This window comes from Sus scrofa, chromosome 15 (assembly GCF_000003025.6).
Source record: "Sus scrofa isolate TJ Tabasco breed Duroc chromosome 15, Sscrofa11.1, whole genome shotgun sequence".
NCBI lineage: Eukaryota > Metazoa > Chordata > Mammalia > Artiodactyla > Suidae > Sus > Sus scrofa.
Window position 1 is genome coordinate 104,523,826 of NC_010457.5, and position 22,426 is coordinate 104,546,251.

At 39.6% G+C, this 22,426-nt stretch overlaps 1 protein-coding gene across 2 annotated transcripts; it reads left to right on the forward strand.

Annotated features, from left to right (window-relative positions):
- On the forward strand, nucleotides 2,075-19,970 carry BZW1 (basic leucine zipper and W2 domains 1). Of its 2 annotated transcripts, none has more exons than XM_021074514.1 (12): nucleotides 2,075-2,478; nucleotides 3,417-3,490; nucleotides 5,614-5,790; nucleotides 8,351-8,445; nucleotides 9,184-9,249; nucleotides 10,167-10,302; nucleotides 10,953-11,062; nucleotides 11,209-11,379; nucleotides 12,344-12,490; nucleotides 13,278-13,416; nucleotides 16,579-16,701; nucleotides 17,145-19,970. In XM_021074514.1, the coding sequence occupies exons 2-12, from the start codon at nucleotides 3,427-3,429 to the stop codon at nucleotides 17,174-17,176; spliced, it is 1,260 nt and encodes a 419-aa protein (XP_020930173.1). In that variant the 5' UTR covers nucleotides 2,075-2,478; nucleotides 3,417-3,426; the 3' UTR covers nucleotides 17,177-19,970.

Consider the following 22,426-nt stretch of genomic DNA (forward strand, 5'->3'; position numbering starts at 1 on the left):
CTCCATATGCCGCAGGAGCAGCCCAAGAAATGGCAAAAAGACAAAAAAAAAAAAAAAAAAAAAAAAACAGAGAGTGAGAGAAAAGACAGTTGCAAATACAAAAGTAGGAAGAAAGCACAAAGTGCAAAGAAAATTCAAAACAGGAATGTGTTCACATCTTAGTCTGCAATGACTAAGAAAGGCTTCCACAAAGGGATAGTATGTGAGATACAGCTTGAAACAGTGAGATTTTGACAGGAGAAAATGGGGAAAGGACATTTCAAGAAGAAGGAAGACACAGTGTGTCCAGTCTAACTACTAAAGCATAGAGTTCAGTTGTTCAAAAGCTTCTTCTGCCATGACAACAGCCTACCAACATTTCCCATGCCAGCCCACTGCACCTACTCCCATGGGTACACCCAAAAGCATAGATAAAATAGGCTGCTTGCCACATACAGTTCCTAGTAATCCCCCTCCCTCTCTCACATCCAAAAACATATACCAGAATGCAGATGGGTGAGGATAATCTTATAGATGATTTTCGACCTGCTTTAATTTTTAAAGAAAACAACTTGCTACCTTTAATACGGTTTGGGATCAAAAAGAACTCACTACAACACCCCACAACAGATCAAGAACTATCAATGTCATGGGAAATAAAGGTGAAAAACATTGATCAGAGTTATTCCCGCATTGCCTCAAGTACAAACCAAGGCACTGTTTCAGTGAAGAGAAATGATTTTGGCTGCACTTGGGAAGATTATTCTGGAAGTGTGGAGAAAGGGACAGAACAGTTAGAAAGTTACTGCAAAAGTCGCAGTTAGAGGTCTCTAGTTCAATTAAGATTCATTGAATGGATAAATAAGAAAGATCTTGGTGGCAAGGCAGCATATTATAGCAGTGGAGCCAGACTGCTTGAGTTCAAAACAAGCTCTTCATTCGCTAACTGTATGAACTTGAGCAAGTTACTTGGCCTCTCTATACTTCAATTTTCCTATCTATAAAATGGAACTGGAGTTCTCTTGTGGCACAGTGGGTTAAGATCTGGCATTGTCAATGCTGTGGCCCCAGTCACTGCTGTGTCGTGGTTTGGATCCCTGGTCTGGAAACTTCCACATGCTGCAGGTGTGGCCAAAAAAAAGAGAGAGAGAGAGAAAGAAAAGCTATAAATTAAATGGGGCTAATAATAATTTCTAGATCATAAGGTAGTTTTGAGGATTAAATGAGGTGAATACAGAAAATGCTTAGAAGAATGCATGACACATACCTGCTAAAGTAGCAATTATTTTTATTAGTGAAACGTTTTATTAATTTAGTGGTTCTCATATGTGGTACCTAGACCAGCAGCATCAAGCATCACAAGGAATTGGCTGGAAATGCACATTCCCACACCAGATCTACATACTTCGGGTGAAGCTCAGCAGTGTGTTTTAACAAGTCCTCCAGGGGATTCCGATGATCTCCGAGTCCCCACAACCAACATACTCAAGAGGGAACTACAGAGACCACAGACAAGGATGGCGGTCACATTCGGAGGACCGAGTTTCCTTCCGACACCAATCTGCATTTTCCTCCCTCTTAAGAGAGGCAGTGCACGACCCCACCCAGCCAGCACTGCAAAGCAATGTTGCCTCGCTCCGGACTTAACCTGAGCAAGTTCTGCCAACGCGGGCTGGAGTGGAAGCCAGGTGTAGACACTTTACCAAACTCAGCCTTTGCCCACGAAGGACTCAGGCGCCCCCAGCCCTTGGGCTCCGACTTCCGGCGCTAGAGAAGGAGGTCGGTGGAGAAGGGACTCAGAGCGGACGTGTCCAACTTCCTCGGCACCGGCGGGGGTGGTAGGGAATATTCGTTTTCCTAATCCCTCCGAGTGCCAACTAAGAGACCCGATGATGCGGCGGTGATAGAAAGATGGTCTAATCTAGGATAAACGTCCTGGAAACCTAGAACCCAGTGAGGGAATAAAGAAGCCTTCAAAATCCTCTCGGCTTCCTTCACCTCCTTTCTCATCCCATGCCCCAAAGCCGCGATCAGGGAGGGGCGGGGGAGAGCCCCAGAGGAGGAAATCTCGCGATAGGACACAGACCGGGGCGGGGGTGGCACCTCTTCCCTCCGCCACCTCCTCGCGTTAGTTCCGGTCGCAGAGGAGACACCGCCGCAGTTGCCGCCACCTCCGGGATTTCTGGCTCTTTTCTCTTCGCCTTAAATTCGGTGAGGCGCAGACCTCGCTCATCTTGGGCCGACGTTGTGGCTCCTCGTCGCTGAGCAGAGGGTGAAGGAGGCGGCAGGCCCTGTGCGGCCCAGCTTGGATGGGCCCGGGCGGAGGCCGCCGCATGAGGCCGGACGGGATCCAGGGCCTGGATTCGGGGATCGGGGCCGCCGCCTCAGCGGGGAGGCCGAGGGACGGCTGCCCGGACCGGAACGAGGGTCCTGTGTGTGCCCCGCGGAGGCAGAGGCGGTGGGCGAGGCAGACCCCCCCTCCGGCCCTGCCCGGCCTGGGTAACAAAGCCACCGCGGCCTCTGTTGGGTGATGTACGCGTGGGGGGCTTCCGGCGGGCGGGGCGGAGGAGCCGCCACCACCACTGCGGCCGCCCCCACCGCCGCTGCTTTCGCTGGAGGGCGGGCGGATGTACGGAGCGGCGGGGCCCCCGGCGCGAAGCGCCTCGGCTCCTGTGATCCGCTCGTTGCGGCGGCCGCCTCCGCCGTCGACGGGGTCAGTAGAGAAGGGGCTGCAGACGAGGAGCAGCCCCTACGGCGCCCTGCCTGGGGCTGAGGGGTCCTGGGCGGGGGCAGGTTGTCTGTGGCTCGGCCGGGAGGCACAGGAAGAGTTGGATGGGGAAACACGTGCCGCGGGAGGAGGCTTGGATAGGAGAGTATTGGGCGAAGGAGGCTGGCCTGCTTTCAGGTTCTTTTGAAGGCAGGAGTGGTGCAAGCGGCCTCTGCGGTTACGGGCACGACTTGAGGGGAGGGTAGTGCTGCTCCTCAGATGAAGGGATTCGCCTTCTGACTGTGTCTTTAAATTGATGTACATGTTTTGGATACCTCCTGACTCTGGTGGTCATCTCTGTTTAGCCCTCTTTAGTACTTAGAAGTAATGGAAGATGTAGGCGAGTTTAAAGAGGAACGAGGAAGAGCCTAAACTATGTTTATGATGGGTGATTTGCCACCAGTCACTGTGGCACTGTAAAGTCATTTAAAAGTATCCTTCACATTCCGTCTTTAAAACGGTTTTTGTTTTTTTTTTTTTTTTTTGTAGAAAGAAATGCGGATTTAAAACTTATATTTAGTTCAGGCAAAGGCAGTTCTTTGTGCCTGCCCAGGTCTATTGCTTGTCTGAAAGTTTATGATCTGTGTGGTTTATAAGTCCCTAGACCAAGGTTTGATGCTTTGTTTTTAAAATGCATGTTATTTTTAAGGCTTTATTTTCCCCCCACCAGGGTGTCTTTTATGAATAATCAAAAGCAGCAAAAGCCAACGCTATCAGGCCAGCGTTTTAAAACCAGAAAAAGAGGTAAATACTTGTTTTCATAATATCTCTCTTCAGACCTCCAGAATAACTTTTATATCTTGGCTCCTCTGGCAGACTGTTGCCTAGAAGAGAACCTGAATTTCTAGTTGACTGCCATTTCAAATACACCCTTAATAGTTCCACTGCCTTTAATATGTTTGGTGTCTGTCTGTCTGCGTGTGTGTGTGTGTGTGTGTGTGTGTGTATAATATATATGCAGGCTTGTGGATAGTCTTTACTGTGAAGATAAAGTACCTCAAGAAAAAAGCATGGGCTGCATTTTCACTAGCTAAATTTCATTTAAGCAAATTTTTGCTTGAGAGAAAGGGTTAATTTATAAAAGGAGAGTTCTTACTGTGATTACTAGTTTCACCCAAACTTTGTGTAGATTTGTGAGAGAAAAAAATCAGACTCTAACCCATGGAAGTTAATTGTGGGACAAAGTTCATATTGCAGTGTCTTTTGAAACTATTTCTTCATAGACATAGTAAGAAAAGTATGAGAATTATATTAACTACTTCTGTGTTTTAGTGGATACTTAGATGAATGTTGAATTCTATAGCACGGCACTGAACTAGTGATACAAAGTTAAATGAGATGATCTGAGATATATTTTGTGTTGAGTTTAAAATTTTCCCCCTAAACTTTTCAATGTCACACGTGTTGACCTTATTTTACAAGGAACTTTTGAGGAAATAGAGGACTGGGTAGGCTGCTGGTTAAAAATTGTGTTTTTTCCCTGAATGGCAGACACTTTGAGATCTATATTACAGAATCTTTATAATCTCTAAATGTAGTCTCCCCCATTATAGCCAGAAGACCAAGGAGTGATTTGGTTCTAGTGTTTGCAGATTCATTTAGATTTAAGCCAGTACATTTTCTCGAGAGGAGGAATAGAAGTTGGGAACCAGAGCAGTTCAGCAATAATGGGGGAAAAAAGTCTGTATCCTCAAGTATATAGATTAGTGGTAACACCTTTGTGTAAATATAGTACCAAATAGTTTTATTATTGTTAATATCAGGAAGCAATGTCACTTCCCCAGTTCCAGATTGAGATCATTCATGGCCTCCCAATTCTTGGGTCTGGGTACAATGAGCAGCAACCATCCCATTTTGCCTGGCGCTGAGTAGGGTTCCCAGGGCATAGGCCTTTCAGTCCTAAAAACAAAGTCCTAGGCAAACAGGGAAGAGTCAGGCATCCTAGTGCTGTGTGGAAATCTAACCTAGATAGGGAAATCAGTCCCTATCCTGGAGTGTGTGAGAGCAACTCAGTAAGTAAAGGCTAGGGATGTACTCAAGGCACTGTTTAGAGTGCTTTCTATTTTATTTATATCATTTAATATTCACAACAACTTTGTGAGATAGGCACTACTCTCTTAATCACCACAGTTGCTCAAATTCAGACAATTAAGTGCTCGATTCAGACGATTAATTTAGATCTCGATTTGAACCAGGTAGTTTGAATCCAGAGCCTCTATCCTTAAGTGCTGCACAGTATAGTCTCTTGGTTACCCAGTTTCTCTGGCCTTCAGTTTCTCTCCTGAGTAAGAGTTGAGAATATCTGCTGAGGATTAAAGCAAGTCTTCTACTGCATATTTTGTCATGTATTAGATACTCAATAAATGAAAAATAGTTATTGGAAAGATTACCTTAATAAGTACTAAATGAGTGATTAAAAAAAAAAATAGGAGGTGTTACGGGCATTAAGGAAAATCAGCAGCTCCAGTATTTAGATAAAATTTCACTCTGGAATAAAATTTACCTGAGGTATAGAAGATGTCCTAAATTTCAGAAAAGCTCAGAGGCAATAAAAGCATTCCAGGTGGAAATTGTCTCCTGGTATTAGAAACACACCAGCTCACTTGTGTGAAAAGTAGTAGAAAAGCCACACACTTGTGATTAGGCAGTCCTGCCTTGCACTTGCTGGGGTGAAATTTGCAAAGGATCTATGTCAGTCTCCTGTTGTGTTTGCTTGGTAGTGTTTGTTTTCTCCAGCTGTTGAAATAAGTGAAATTGTGATGAATGTGGTTAATTTATTCAGTAGTTACAGCTTCATAAGATTGTGGTTTCGAAGCATTTTGGTAATAAGCCTTTTAAAACTGAACGTTTTGGGGTTTCCACTCCAGATGAAAAAGAGAGGTTTGACCCTACTCAGTTTCAAGACTGTATTATTCAAGGCTTAACTGAAACTGGTACTGATTTGGAAGCAGTAGCAAAGTTTCTTGATGCTTCTGGAGCAAAACTTGATTACCGCCGATATGCAGAAACACTCTTTGACATTCTGGTGGCCGGCGGAATGCTGGGTAAGTGTCTGGGTTTTGTAGGAAGAGTAATATATGGGGATTATGTAGAACCTAGAATATAAACTATTTTGACAAACCCATCAAATTGGGACGGCTTCATTTCTGTTTTATTATTACTCCTTTAGGATTCCCTCCCTTTTTTTCTTCACAAAATTATAGTAAATTTGCAGCTTTTTTGCTCTGTCTAGCTTTGTATTTTAAATCAGTTACAGAATCATAACCTTTGGGGAAGACTATTCTCTCTCTCTCTTTTTTTTTTTTTTTTTTTTCCTTTTTTGGCTGCACCCACAGCATGTGGAAGTTCCCAGGCCAGGGATCAAACCCCCACTACCAGATCCTTAACACTCTGCACCACAAGAGAATTCTTAGGAAAGACTTTTCTGTCTGATACCCCAGTCCTTGTCCCTACAACATCCCCCATCAGTGATTTTTTTTCCAACCTGTGTTTGTACACTCTCAGTTAATGAAGAAATCCCTATTGTTAGGTCTTACCAAATATACCAACCCTCCATATCCAAGGGTTCCACATCCATGGATTAAACCAGCTGAGGTTCAAAAATATATTACTATCCTCTAACCACATGTAACTAACTATCAGTCACTTAGAATGTGGCTAGTCCAAATTGAGATGTCCTGAAAATATACATTGGATTTTTGAATACCGAAATGTTAAAATCATGATATTTTTGATGTGTTCAAAGTATATCAAAATTAATTTCACCTTTTTTTTTTTCTTTTACTATGGCTACTAGAAGATTTGAAATTACATTATGTGGTTCACATTATATTTCTACTGCATAGAACTGCTCTTATTCTTGCCTTCACTTTCCTCAGCTCAGGATATCTTAACAGAACTGCTACTTAGTTACATATCCTCAGATGATTTTCTAGAGCTCTTTAAGGTATTTCAAAATATTTTCACAAGTAACATTGTATTGACCCTCACAGTCAAGCTGATAGAATCAGAACTCTTATTTGTATACATGCAGAGTGGGGGCTTAGAGAGGCTTCAGTGGCTTGCAGGCAGTCAAACAGTTGCCCCATGGTGAAGCTGGGAACTTAATCGTCATAGGTTCTAATACCTAGTCAAATGAGTGTCTCTTTTACTGTAGTAACGTTTTGTAAAGAATCTTTTTTATTTGGTTTTTGTTTTGTTTTTTTAGGCAAGAAATAGATTTATTAAGATAGGACGCTTGTGAGAAATGCAAGCAGGCAGGCACGGAAGCCCTGCGTAAAGAATCTTTTTTAATAAGGAGATTTTCAAACATATCCTAGAGAAAAATAGTAAAATGGGAAGTTCCCATTGTGGCTCAGTGGTAAGAAACCCAACTAGTTTCCATGAGAACGAGGGTTCAATCCCTGGCCTCAGTGGGTTAAGGATCCAGCATTGCCATGAGCTGTGGTATATAGGTCGCAGACCCGGCTCAGATCTGGTGTGGCTGTGGCATAGGCCAGCAGCTACAGCTCTGATTTGACCCCTAGCCTAGGAACCCCATATGCCGTGAGTGTGGCCCTAAATAAATAAATAAATAAATAATATAAATATAATACACTTCTGACGTGCTACCCAACTTACACTTTTTTTTTTTTTTTTTTTGCTTTTTAGGGCTGCACTTGCAGTATATGAAGTTCCCAGGCTGGGGGTCTAATCGGCCTATGCCACAGCCACAGCACAGCAACGCTGGATCATTAGCCTACTAAGCAAGGTCAGGGTTGGCCCTGCATCCTCATGAATAATAGGTTCGTTACTGCCAAGCCAGTTGTTTGAGGAACTCCCTCAACAATTTTTATTAATCTTCCTCCATCTACTCCACTGACTTCATTCCCCATTCTGTTCCAACTGAGAAATTGTGCTTTCAGATCATCTCAGAGTTTCTATCATTTTATGATGAGAATCCTTATAGAAAATAAGATTGACTGGTATATTATGACATGACGAACTATAATGCTATACACCTGAAACATAAAAATAAATTTTAGGGGAGTTCCCATCGTGGCGCAGTGATTAACGAATCCGATTAGGAACCATGAGGTTGCGGGTTCAATCCCTGCACTTGTTCAGTGGGTTAATGATCCGGCATTACCGTGAGCTGTGGTGTAGGTTGCAGACGAGGCTCCGATCCCCCGTTGCTGTGGCTCTGGCGTAGGCTGGTGGCTACAGCTCCGATTCAACCCCTAGCCTGGAAACCTCCATATGCCGCGGGAGCGGCCCAAGAAATAGCAAAAAGACAAAAAATAAATAAATAAAAAATAAAAATAAATTTTAGGAGTTCCCGTTGTGGCTCAGCAGTAGTGAACCTATCTAGTGGCCATGAGGACACAGGTTTGATCCTTGTCCTCACTCAGTGGGCTGAGGATGTGGCACTGCCATGAGCTGTAGTGTGGGTCACAGTTAGATCCTGTGTCACTGTGGCATAGGCTGGCAGCTACAGCTCTGACTCAAGCCCAAGCCTGGGAACTTCCATGCTGCAGATGTGGCCCTAAAAAGACCAACAAAAAAAATTATAATTACTAATTTTAAATGAAGGTCATTGTAAATTTTTTGTAAAATATACCTTAGCCCCAGGTGGTACACTGGCAGACGACATGATGCGGACAGATGTCTGTGTGTTTGCAGCACAAGAAGACCTAGAGACCATGCAAGCATTTGCTCAGGTAAATTACTAATTTCAGTTAGCTTTTAACTGGCTAGTGTTTATGAAGCAGTCTGCTTTTAAGAGGTTGCTGGTAGAGGTTGAAGGAATTTGAGCTGAAGATTTAGAGATGTTCTTGGTGCAATATGATGATATAGGAACTTGAAAAATGTTTTGAGGAAGACAACGTAGAAAAGTAGAATTAGCTCTTCTTTTCTATCTGTCCCTCTAGAATTAATCCACTTTTTAAAGAAAAGGGTCAGGCTGAAAAAGGAAAATCAGTTCCCTGCCGTGATTTTCATCACTGAGTTATTCTGCATATAGCTTTTTAAAGGTGAATGAGTAATAGGCAGATTAGCTTCTTTATCAGACAAAATTTTACTTGAAAGTTTCATACATAGTTGTGCTGGCATTACTGTAAGCAAAGAATTCAAGTGCATCTAACCTAGGGTTTGTTATCTATGTCATTAGGAAAGTAGAACTATATTTTTTATCATTCTGTCAATAGTCTACAAATGGGTAAAGTGACTTTTTATTTAAGCAATAATTAGTCTTTGATATTTGGCAATAAAATCTTGCGGGGTGGTGATTAAACTTAACTATTATATTGTAGGGTTTAGGAGTTGACAGATTTCTTGAGCTGATAAAAGGTTCATTTCTTTACTGTGGGAGAGGTCTTATTGGCCCTCACCTAGATCTTTCAGCAGTATGCCATTTATATATATGAAGGTATCATTCCATTCCTTTACTGTTTTTATAGGTTTTTAACAAGTTAATCAGGCGCTACAAATACCTGGAGAAAGGTTTTGAAGATGAAGTGAAAAAGGTATGAACAGCAGTATGCTTTGTGAAAAACAAAAGGTTGGGGGTCAAAGAGGGGCATGTGACATCCTGATTCTGCCATGAATTTGAGATAATTTTAGATATTTAGGTAGGCTGTCTTTGAAATGTAGTTTGAGAGGATGTCATCCAGTTTAATTTGCCATACACTGTTTCTTAGCTCTATATCCAAAAAAGTGGCAGAGGTGTAAAAATCAAAGTGCCCTTTGTTCAGAAGCAGGGTAACAGATCAGAGTTAAACACATTGAGAAAGAGAAATTTAACATAATTGTTCTTTGAGTCTTAGACATTCTACATATAGGTGTATGGAAAATTTGGTAATGTTAACACTAACATTGAGGGAGTTCCCGTCGTGGTGCAGGGGAAATGAATCCCACTAGGAGCCATAGATTGCGGGTTAGATCCCTGTTCTCACTCAGTGTGTTAAGGATCTGGCGTTGCCGTGAGCTGTGGTGTAGGTCACAGATGTGGCTTGGATCCTGCGTTGCTGTGGCTGTGGTGTACGCTGGCAGCTGTAGTGCTGATTGGATCCCTAGCCTGGGAACCTCCATATGCCATGGGTACGGCCCTAAAAAGCAAAAAAAAAAAAAAATATATATATATATATATATATATATATGTAATGTGTGTGTGTGTAGTAACATTTAATAAGTTCAAGGCACTATCCTAATTATTAACTTATTTAGTATTCACAAAAGCCCTGTGAGACAAGTTTCATTTATATCTGAGGAAACTGAGAGGAAGTAACTTGCCCAGGATCAGTCAGCTAGTGAGTGATGTAACCGAGATACAAACTTGAATGGATAGGCCCCAGAGCCCAGTTTTAATCAATGTAATATGCTTTACTACTTCTCCTTATATAATGCAATTGTTCTTTTAACTCTTATCTATTTACTTTTATAGCTGCTGCTGTTCTTAAAGGGTTTTTCAGAGTCGGAGAGGAACAAGCTGGCTATGTTGACTGGTGTTCTTCTGGCTAATGGAACACTTAATGCATCCATTCTTAATAGCCTTTATAATGAGAACTTGGTTAAAGAAGGTAATCAATCAACCTTTAGTAAAGGATGATCTTTAGTTGGCTGAGGGTAGAGCAAAGCATGAAAGATGAACTGATAGAATATAGCTTATGCAGATTTTGTGTACCTTTGGCATCTAGGCTTAATGACTTTCTTTAGCAAATATCCAGGGTCTAGACAAAATGTGACTGATTATAAAACAAAAAGAAATGTCATAGAAACGCAGAGAGAAATTAATTCAATTGGGAGAATAGAGAAAATGATCTTGGGAGAAATGGGAAGCTGAAAAAGAAATAAGTTCCCTTTTGTTGTTTCCATAGTTAAATTATTCTGTATAGTAATTTTAAAGCTAACTTTTTTTTTTACTGCTTAGAGTACTATTTAACATGCCTTATTTTAACTCTCATAACAACCCTGTCAAGTGTAAGAACTGTTACCCTCATTTTACACATTAGAAAACCGTTTAACCTGACTAACAATACATGACTGGCAAACAGATAGGAAGAGAACTTGGAGTGGCGTGGTAGGCAGTGAGTGGCAGGGGGAAGTTCAGGAGTAAGTTTGGGGATAAAGTGACTAAGTCTTCTGGTGGCACCTCAGAGGAAGGAAATGGAGATAGAGTAGTTGAAATCCAGGAGGGTAGTTCTGTTAAATAAGCTCTTTTGTTCTACAGGGGTTTCAGCAGCTTTTGCTGTAAAGCTCTTTAAATCATGGATAAATGAAAAAGATATCAATGCAGTAGCTGCAAGTCTTCGGAAAGTGAGCATGGATAACAGACTGATGGTTTGTAACTTTTCATTGTTCACGTTCTTGCCAACACTTCAGCAAAGTGTAATAGGCAACTTTCCCATTTCTAATTTGTAAAAAGAGAAAAGTGGTTTTCTTAATTTGATTTGAAGACCATTAACCAGATTAAGTTTTTCTTTCAGGAACTTTTTCCTGCCAATAAACAAAGCGTTGAACACTTCACGAAGTATTTTACTGAGGCAGGCTTGAAAGAACTTTCGGAATATGTTCGGAATCAGCAAACCATAGGAGCTCGTAAGGAACTCCAGAAAGAACTTCAAGAACAGATGTCCCGTGGTGATCCATTTAAGGATGTAAGATATTTTTGTTTGAACAGTCTTTTTTTTTTTTTTTGTCTTTTTGCTATTTATTGGGCCGCTTTTGCGGCATATGGAGGTTTCCAGGCTAGGGGTCCAATCGGAGCTGTAGCTGCCGGCCTACGCCAGAGCCACAGCAACGCGGGATCCGAGCCGCGCCTGCAACCTACACCACAGCTCACAGCAACGCCAGATCGTTAACCCACTGAGCAGGGGCAGGGACCGAACCCGCAACCTCATGGTTCCTAGTCGGATTCGTTAACCACTGTGCCACGACGGGAACCCCTGTTTGAACAGTCTTTATATGGCTAAGTTTCTGGCAAAGAAAATTTTTCACTCATTTGAGAAACTTTTAAAGTATTTCACCATATAGAATGTTATGCTGAGGCTTTATTTACATCCATCATCTTCTTTTTCTTTTCTTTTCTTTTTTTTGTTTTGTTTTGTTTTTGTTTTTGTTTTTTGTCTTTAATCTTTTTAGGACCACATCTATGACATATGGAGACTCCCAGGCTAGGAGTCAAATCAGAGCTGTAGCCACAGCAACACTGGATCCTTAAACTGCTGAGCAAGGCCAGGGATCGAATCCACAGCTTTCATGGTTCCTAGTCAGATTTGCTTCCACTTTGCCACAACGGGAACTCCTGCCTCAGTCTTTTTCATATTCATTGCCTTATGGGTACCCAGAAATCATAACACTTGGGGATTTCATAGGGTACAAGCCAGTAGACAGCCCTTCTGTTTCCATCTTGGTCTTGGGTAGTTTACTTACGTGTAATTTAAGGTTTGAACTAGAAGTCCATTCCATCTCATTGTGAAAGTTCTGTAATAATATGTAGTCTTGTGGTCATTGCTAGATGCATGGGAAAGTGTTTACGGTATTTTTGTAAAAGGTCTAAGTTTGATATGTGTATCTACATATCAAAACACATTTCTGTACTAAATTTGGATTCTTTTGCAGATAATTTTGTATGTCAAGGAGGAGATGAAAAAAAACAACATCCCAGAACCCGTTGTCATCGGAATTGTGTGGTCCAGTGTAATGAGCACTGTGGAATGGAACAAAAAAGAGGAGCTTGTAGCAGAGCAAGCCATTAAGCACTTGAAGGTATTAGAACTATGCCTTGATAAAATATTCCTCTTTTAAGTGGGGATAAGTGAGTTGTCAGTGTTTTTTTTCTAAAAGGATTTATCACATCCTGTGGGTCCCAGGGATAAACCATCAGTAAGTAGACAAATAACTTATTAACTATTGATGATAATCTTTTAAAAAATCCGACTTGGGCTTTCTCTGGCTCAAAGGTTAAAAATAAATACATGTTTTAAAATAGTTTAAGCTTGTAATTTGGTGTTTGCTTTTGAGAGAATATTGGAAAATACAATTCTTTATTATTTTATTATTTAATTCTTTGTTATTAATTATTATTTTTAATTAAAATATTAGCATTGTATTGACAGTTATCTGGAATCCTTGGTGTAGTATTGCTTTTTGACTTTAGTACTTAATAGATTTTTCTGCTTTACTGTTTTTTAGGGGGTTTTTTTGTTTTGTTTTGTTTTGCCATTTCTTGGGCCACTCCTGGGGCATATGGAGGTTCCCAGGCTAGGGGTCCAATCAGAGCTGTAGCTACCAGCCTACGCCAGAGCCACAGCAACCTACACCACAGCTCACAGCAACACGGGATCATTAACCCACTGAGCAAGGGCAGGGATCAAACCCGCAACCTCATGGTTCCTAGTTGGATTCATTAATCACTGCGCCACAACGGGAACTCCTTGGGGTTTAACTTCCACTAAATAGAATATAATTCACTGTGAGTGTAATCTTTTAGGAATTTGTAATGGATGGTCATCATACTAAATGACTAAATCTTTTCTCCCTTCTCTTAAAAAAGCAATACAGCCCTCTACTTGCTGCCTTTACAACTCAAGGTCAGTCTGAGCTGACTCTGTTACTGAAGATTCAAGAGTATTGCTATGACAACATTCATTTCATGAAAGCCTTCCAGAAAATAGTGGTGCTTTTTTATAAAGGTAATTTTTTTTTTATTAAAGAATAGTTGATTTATAACATTGTACCAATATCTGCTGTGCAGCAAGGTGACCCAGTTACATGTGTGTGCGTGCACGCGTGTGTATGTGTACACATTCTTTTTCTTTTTCTTATAGTATCTTCCATTATGGTCTGTCCCAAGAGATTAGATATAGTTCCCTGTGCTATACAATAGGACCTTATTGTTATCCATTCTAAATGTAATACTTTGCATCTACCAACCCCAAACTCCCAGTCCATCCCACTCTCTCTCCCCTAGCAACCACAAGTCTGTTCTCCGTCTCTGAGTCTGTTTATGTTTTGTAGATAGGTTCATTTGTGCTGTATTTTAGGTTCCACATATAAGTTATATCATATGGTATTTGTCTTTATCTTCCTAATTCACTTAGTATGAGAATATCTAGTTGTATCCATGTTGCTGCAGATGGCATTATTTCGTTCTCTTATGGCCAGGTAGTGTTCCATTGTGTATATATACCACATCTTAATCCATTCATCTGTCAATGGACATTTAGGTTTCCCTGTCTTAGCTGTTGGAAATAGTGCTTGGTTATTGTGAACATGGGGGTGCATGTATCTTTTTGAATTATAGCTTTGTCTGAATTTAAGCCCAGGAGTGGGATTGCTGGGTCATATGGTAATTATATATTCAGTTTCTGAGGAACCTTGATACTGTTGTCCATAATGGTTATACCAGTTTACATTCCCAACAACAGTATAGGAGAGTTCCCTTTTCTCCACACTCTACCCAGCATTTGTTATCTTTAGACTTCTTAATGATGGCCATTCGGACTGTCGTGAGGTGGTACCTCATCATAGCTTTGATTTGTATTTCTCTAATAATTAGTAATGTTGAGAATATTTTTAATGTGCCTACTAGGCATCCATATGCCTTCTTTGGAGAAATATATATTTAAGTCTTCTGCCCATTTTTCCATTTGGTTGTTTTTGTTGTTGTTGAGTTGTATGAGTTGTTTGTATTATTTTTTTCTATTGCCCTGAGAGACTCACCTAATAAAATGTTTGTAGGGTTTTATTATGTCAGAGAATGTTTTTTATCTATGTTCTCTTCTAGGAGTTTTATGGTTTCATGACTTACATTTAAGTCTTTAAGTTTTTAAGTCATTTTGAGTTTATTTTTTTGTATGCATGGTGTGAGGATGTGTTCTAGTTTCACTGATTTACATGCAGCTATCTTGTTTTTCCAGCACCATTTGCTGAAAAGACTGTCTTTTTCCTATTTTATATTCTTGCTTCCTTTGTCAAAGATTAATTGACCATAGGTGTCTGGGCTCTCTGTTCTGGTCTGTTGATCTGTTTGTCTGTTTTTGTACTAAAGGTAATTTAAATTTTGAATTTTGTGAATAGATTTAACAAAAATCTTAGAAAACTCAAAATAATTTGAATGAGTAGTTCTCTGAATATTAGCACCCTAAAATAATTTACTCTAATCACAGAACTGAGTTGTCTAATTTAATTTGGTACTTTGTAGTGAATTACTGTCTCTAAACCTAAAAAAAAAATCTCTAAACCTTATTAACAAATTAAAATCTACAGCCTTCTTGATAAGGTCTCAATCTTTACCTCCTGTACTCTACCAGTCTTCCCCAGACACATGATTTGGTTGGTAGCTATATTTTAAACTTAGAGATCTACCTGCATCCCTGGAATACTTTTTTTTTTTTTTTCTTTTTTCTTTTTTTGTTTTAAGCATAGGGTAATAGGCTTTCCCGTCGTGGTTCAGTGGTTAACAAGTCCAACTAGGAACCATGAGGTTGCAGGTACATCCCTGGCCTCGATCAGTGGGTTAAGGATCTGGCATTGCCGTGAGCTGTGGTATAGGTTGCAGATACGTCTTGGATCCCACATTGCTGTGGCTGTGGTGTAGGCTGGTGGCTACAGCTCCAATTAGACCCCTAGCCTGGGAACTTCCATATGCCATGGGTACAGCCCTAAAAAAGACAAAGACGTGGAGTTCCTGTCGTGGCGCAGTGATTAACGAATCCGACTAGGAACCATGAGGTTGCGGGTTCGATCCCTGGCCTTGCTCAGTGGGTTAATGATCCGGCGTTGCCGTGAGCTGTGGTGTAGGTTGCAGACACGCCTCAGATCCCACGTTGCTGTGGCTCTGGCATAGGTCAGCAGCTACAGCTCTGATTGGACCCCTAGCCTGGGAACCTCCATATGCCGCGGGAGCAGCCCAAGAAATGGCAAAAAGACCAAAAAAAAAAAAAAAAAAAAAGACAAAAAGATGATAAAAAATATGTGGACCGCTTTTCTTTTTTTTCTTTTTTTTTTTTTTTTTTTTTTTTTCTTAGGGCCACTCCTGCAGCATATATGGAAGTTTCTAGAGCTACAGCTGCCAGCCTGCAACACTGGATCCTTAACCCACTGAGCAAGGCCAGGGATCAAACCCACATCCTCACAGATACTAGTTTGTTTCTACTGAGCCACAACAAGAACTCCCTTTTTTTCTTTTAAATAAAATTACAGAACCATTTATAGGTGACTCTCCTGTGCCTTGTAGAGTGTTTAAACAGCATCCGGGGCATCTGCAAGAATGTTTGTAAACATTGTCTGCTGTCCCCAAGGGATAAAATTGCCTTCAGTTGAGAGAATCACTGGGTTTTGTTTGTTTTGCTTTGTTTTTTTTTTTCTTTAGGACTGCACTCGAGGCATGTGGAAGTTCCCAGTCTAGGGGTCACATTGGAGCTATAGCTGTCGGTCTACACCACAGCCACAGAATGCAGGATCTGAACCACATCTGTGACCTACACCACAGATCATGGCAATGTCGGATTCCCAACCCACTGAGCGAGGCCAGAGATCAAACCCACATCTTCACGGATACTAGTCAGTCGGATTTGTTTCCACTGTGCCACAACAGGAACTCCCAAAAGGTTTCTTAATATAGGGTTCTCATTTCATCTTCTCTCCTTTTCTTTAAAAATTAATTTGTTGAAGAAACCAATTAAGAGAGTGTTCTGAATGCAGATGTATTTTGTAAGAAAAATAATTGTTTTTACTTTTACTTTACTTTTTGCCATGCAGGCATTTGTACCTTAGGGGGTTTCTAACTGCCTTAGTTAGAGAACTACTATATGAAAATTCCTCAGATGTAAAGGTTGCTCTCTTCTTTATAGCTGAAGTCCTGAGTGAAGAACCCATTCTGAAGTGGTATAAAGATGCACATGTCGCAAAGGGGAAAAGTGTCTTCCTTGAGCAAATGAAAAAGTTTGTAGAGTGGCTCAAAAATGCTGAAGAAGGTAATAAGTCTTTTCATTTCTGAGATTTGTTTGGTAAAGCCTGAGAACTAATTTCAGTGTGGCCAAGAATGTATCCATACATGCTGCCTTCTTTCATTCGAGTACTATTTGTACCTAGGGTACAGATTTTTGTTCATTTATGACAGACCTGCAGAAACTTATTAACTTTAGGGGAGGCGAAGAAAACTAGACCTCAGGTATTTTGATGGCTTGGCTATAATATTAACAATATTAACAATTAGGAAAATTGAAATTTTTGAGAATTTTTAATAAACATCTATGAAGTTTGATGTTTATAATTGAATACTTTTTAACATCCCCATTCATACAAGTGGGGCATTATTAACAAAATTCCATAAGTAAAGAAGTTTTAACATTATAAATGGGAACTTTTGCTTTCCGATAATCATATAATACTTGACTGCATTTTTCCCTTTTTCTAGAATCTGAGTCTGAAGCTGAAGAAGGTGACTGAATTTTGAAACCACACCCTCAGTAAAGCAAACAGGAGTTGTAGATAAAATGTCATGTCTCATGTGTCCTGGTTCTTACATCTTCCTACCTCCCTATATCAAGCATGATATAAGGGCTTTCATGGCAAATTTTATTTTAACTGTTTCTATGGTTACTGGAAATGTTGGATTTAGTTTCTAAAACCATGTTTTAAGTAGCTACAGGAGCTATAGATTTGAATCTAATGTTGCATTAGTCTTTTCAGTTATCTTCTACCTCCTGTATTTTCTACTGATAATAATGTAATTTAAGGACTTCCACAATGAACAGTTCACTTTATTCCCTGGGTTTTCTATATGAACAGTTTTCAAGATATGATTTGGTTAAAAATAATTTGTTATAAAAATTCTGTTTGCAAATTAAACTGTAAAAGTATCCAAAAGTCTCAGAAGGCAGTGATTTGTGTGATAATTTGGTATGCCCGAAGCCCTGCTTATCAATGAAAATCTCATATACAGTTGAATTCATTACCATGAATCTTGAGTATTTGGACCATTGCTTGCATGTTAATATTTTCTCGCGTTTTTAATCCTAGATGTACTTGAGCTCAATTGTCTGCTCTCTGATTTTCTTTCCTTAAAATGGAGAACAAACTTGAAAGTGAAGTCTTGAGGGAATTGTATGTGGCATAGGTGGTGGGAAAAAAAAGTTGAGCTTTTTCCCATTGAGAAACTTCTGCATTCAGTTTATATCTTTACAGACAAAATAAATGAGTATTTTGGAGTTCCCATCGTGGCTCATCAGAAATGAATCTGACTAGCATCCATGAGGATGCAGGTTCAATCTCCGGCCTCACTCAGTGGTGTATTAAGGATCTGGCATTGCCACGAGCTGTGGTGTAGGTCGCAGATGTGGCTCGGATCTGGTGTTGCTGTGGCTGTGGTGTAGGCTGGCAGCTACAGCTCCTATTAGACCGCTAGCCGGGGAACCTCCAAATGCCTCGGGTGTGGCCCTAAAAAGACAAAAGACAAAAAAAACAACAACAAAAAAAGAGGTCCTTTTTCATTCAATCATTTTCAAATATGTCTTAGAAAAGTCGCATCATATTAAGTATTTTACACTTCTCACGCACTTAGATTGGTAAGAAAGGACTCATAGTGCAGGTAAAGTAAATGTACTAAACCCAGAAAATTGTTGAAAGAAAAGTGGTGGACATGTTCTATTTGAAACGCTAAATATAGCTCCTATTTCCTCTTGGCTTAAAATAATGCAAAGAAGTGCAGTGATAATGTATTCTTACTTGATCATACTGGACCAGCTTCATTCTCTTCACAGATTCACTTATGACTCAAGCATCTGACTATTAACTTTGTTGCCAGTTTTTAAAAGTTGCCAGAAGCCAAATCTCTCTTCTGTACAGTTGATCGATTTATTTTAATGGCTGCCTTTGAATTTCCGTCTTTCTTTTCTTGTTGGTTCTCATCTATATATGTAGTCATTAGAAAAGAAAGTGTGGCCACGCTTTTTGGTGGAAAGACTTAGTTTTAAATGTGAACGTTTTGAAAATTTTTTTGATTGGTGAAAGAAATGAAACTGGAATAATGCAACTAGAGACTAATTGATATTGCCCCTATCAAAGGTGCCATTCTTATGAGCCAAGAATTTGGTGTTTAAAAGTTCATCTTGAGGAAATAACATGTAATAAAGTTTGAAGTAAAGATACAATAACCTTATGAAGAAGAGCATTATAACTGATCATATTGTGAATGGACTGAAATTGTTAAATGAATAACTTGATAAAGCTCTCATGCACAGGCAAAATGTATTCAGTTGGTTTCTACATAGTGATCTGCTTTTACTTTGTAATTTGTAGTCCTCAAAAGGCTTTTTTTTTTTTTTAAATAAAGTCCATCCTTACGCTTAGGTTTATGTAGGTCAGTCCTTTTTAATTTTTTATTTTTTTGTAAATTCCATATTAACACCTAGTGGTAATTGTATATTCTGTGTTCCTATGTCTCTACTGTGTAAGCATTAAATAATTGTTCTTTTCGTCCTTAATGACTCTCAAACTGGAAACACCTACATGGAATTCTGATGTAGCGGCAACCACATGAACATTTCTACAACCAAATCATCGCATGTTACTGCAGTACAGTGTACCCTGTTTATTATATACTGTGTATAGTGAAAGAGTGTGTAGTCTTCCAGAACTACATTATGATCTTTGATGATAGAGTTTTTACCTTCATAATGACAAAGCAGTGTTTAACTTACTACAATATTATATAATATGGATAAGTCACCTGTGACAGTATAGTGTAAAGAAAGGGAATGCTTTCTAAAAAGACTTAGCAGATTTTCATTTTGAATTTTAAGTGGCGATTTTAAAATTCAGCTGCCAGTGCCAACCTCTGGCCTCAGATATGTAATTCTTAATATAGATGTTAAAATTGTACTTGTAATTATGATCAGATAAATGTTAATTGATTTTCCTAACTTGGTGTCGGTTTCTAAGGATAAGTCTCCTTTTAGATGCCATAATTAAATATGTGTTTAGAGCTGATCATAAGTTTCTTAATTATTCTGGGAGCATTGTCCTAAAGACATTTTTTATTATGTTCTTAATGAAATTGCCAAATGCCAACAGGATATTCTGACAGCGTAATAATGGTGGGGAGAAGAAATGCATGTGACTGAGAGATTTACTTCTGATTCAGTGTTTCTTAGATCTTTTCTCATCAACCTGACCCTTGAAACCTTTAAAACTTTTTTTTAAAAATAGCGCCCCAATAAATTTTAATATCATAGATATGCTGTATATGTATTGTATCTGCTTTATATATTAAAAGAGTGGAGGGGGGCGGGTTTGGTCCTACTTGGTGGTGACACAACTCCCATTTGATAATGCATGCCCTAATATCTTTTTTTAAAGGGGAGGGGACCTAGTGATAGACATTTGCATTGGCAGGCGTCTTTATGTATGTCCATATCCTGAGTGGTATTTTTTTCTTCCAGTGTCGCTGGAAAATAGAGAAAGTTTATTTTCTGCCAGTCACCACCTTTGAACAGTTGTGCTTTATACCCTTCCCACCGTAGGTATCAGGCAAATCATTTCCATTGGCTTTGGAGGTCTTAATAGATTCTTACTTAGTTATAAATGCATTCAGGTCTCTTCTCATCTATAAAAAAAAATCAATTAAAATCCTAGATGAATGGTTTATTTCAAAGTTGTTGGTTCTAACACTTTAATAAATGGTATTGAAATTTTCCTGATGAATCTATCATATTCAAGTAGGTTGCTTACAGGAACTGATAGAACAATTGGTTGGCTTCAAATGTAACAGATGCCAACGTTTTAATGTACATTATTACTCAGGCTACTGAATTACCCTTGTAAAAAGATTTCCTCAGAGGCTATTAGTTGTCGTGTAAAATGGGATAATAAGCATTTCTGTGAGGGTTTTGTAAAGTATTAGTCCCCTAATATTGACGGAGAATATATATCTATTTCACCAGCCTACTGAGTTTTAATAGTTTAAAATACAATTATTAGGAAGTAAGTTTTTGGAGTTCCCACTGTGGCACAACAGATCAGTGGCATCTCTGCAGCACCTGGATGCAGGCTCAGTCCCCAGCCCAGCACAGTGGGTTAAAAGATGTGGCATAGAACACAACTGCAGCTCAGATCTGATCCCTGGCCTGGAATTCCATATGCTGCAGGAGAGCCAAAAATGAAAACAAAGTTTTTTTAACAGTTTCCTTGTGGCGCAGTGGGTTAAGGATCAGATGTCATCACTGCAGTGGCTTGGTATGCTGCTGTGGTGCAGGTTCCATCCTGAATTTGTAATTGGCCTTTGAAGACCTGAATTGCAACGGATTTGTACCTAAACACAAATCTGATGGATAACCGTATGAAACTTGGTGTATAGGGCTTCCCAACTCCCTTTCCCTCCCCACTTTTATCCCTCTCTATGTGTTACTTGCCATATTAAATCCAGTCATTTTAATTCTCCAATGCACTTTTTATCCTTATTCTAAGATTATCATTTCAGCTCTTAATGAATTAAAAAGAGTGAGGCTGCTTTTAAATTCACTCAATCACTGTCATCTTAGTAACTTAATAACCGTAGTTAAAGTAAAAGCTCAACTGCTTGTGCCTACTGTAGGGCCCTAGAGGAGATAGTGGCGACAGATCTGTGCCGTCCTCTGCTCTGTAGACTTTATCTGGAGGGACCAATATCTTACTAAACCATGGTATGTATGATTGGAATGTTTATGGTTGTATTAGTGCAGGTTTGGGAACTATGCATTAAATATGTATAATGGATTTGGGGTGCTACAAAAATATCCAATTATAATTGAGCTGTTTCAGGGAATTGCCAGTCGGTGTAACCATTTTAAATATCTTAGGATGAAATAGTTTGAAACCATTTTTTTTTTTTAACTGATATCTTGAAAGCTGTGCTTCAAGTTGACTTAGAGGTAAACCTATTAGGAAAATAAGTGGCCCGCTTATAGACTGAAGCCTCTATTACTTCAAAAATATGCTCTACATTCTTTGGAATCTTAAGAATAAAATATTTCTGTCAATACTCACTTCCATTCAAGTTAGGACTAATGGATCCTAGCATGGCAAATAGCTGAAGAATGGAGAAAACTGGATAGCTGAGAATCCAGATAATTCTTAGCACTCTGAGCAACCTCAAGTACAGCCATCCAAGCCAGTAATTACCTTGCTGCATTATTTGTTTGTGAAATTTGCTTCTTGTCTGTACCCTTGAATAAAATTTCATGAGGCTCCTTATTAATGTAAAGAGAAAAGCAATGACTTGCATTGATTATTTATGCTAATAACCTTTGAGTGCTGGAGTTGGTTAATACTCAGTCCTTTTGATGTTTTTTGTTTGTTTGTTTTGCTTGGTGCGGGTTTTTTTTTTTTTTTGGTTGGTTGGTTGTTGTTGTTGTTGTTTTGCCTTGGTGTTTAAAATACCATTTCAAAAGTCCCATGCTTTCTAGGGAGAAAATTTTTTTTCTCCAGACCAGGCTTGCTTTTGTATTTCAAACACATAACCAGTATCCAAACATGAACACATTCAAAAAATGTCAGTGTTTCACTTTGTAAAATAATAATAATGCCATTTACCCTCTCTGTAGAGTTTTGGGGTCCCTTCCCTTTCAGCCCTCACATATAACAGATCAAGTCCTGCCCATTCCAATTACGAAATCACTTCCCCAGTGCTATCCCCTGACTTCAAAACACTAGCTAGGGTAG

Coding starts and splice junctions, on each gene's coding strand:
- BZW1 (XM_021074514.1), top strand. CDS start 3,427: ATGAATAATCAAAAGCAGCAAAAGCCAACGCTATCAGGCCAGCGTTTT. Junction 5,791..8,350: donor GGTGGCCGGCGGAATGCTGG/GTAAGTGTCTGG, acceptor AATATACCTTAG/CCCCAGGTGGTACACTGGCA. Junction 10,303..10,952: donor TGAGAACTTGGTTAAAGAAG/GTAATCAATCAA, acceptor TTTGTTCTACAG/GGGTTTCAGCAGCTTTTGCT.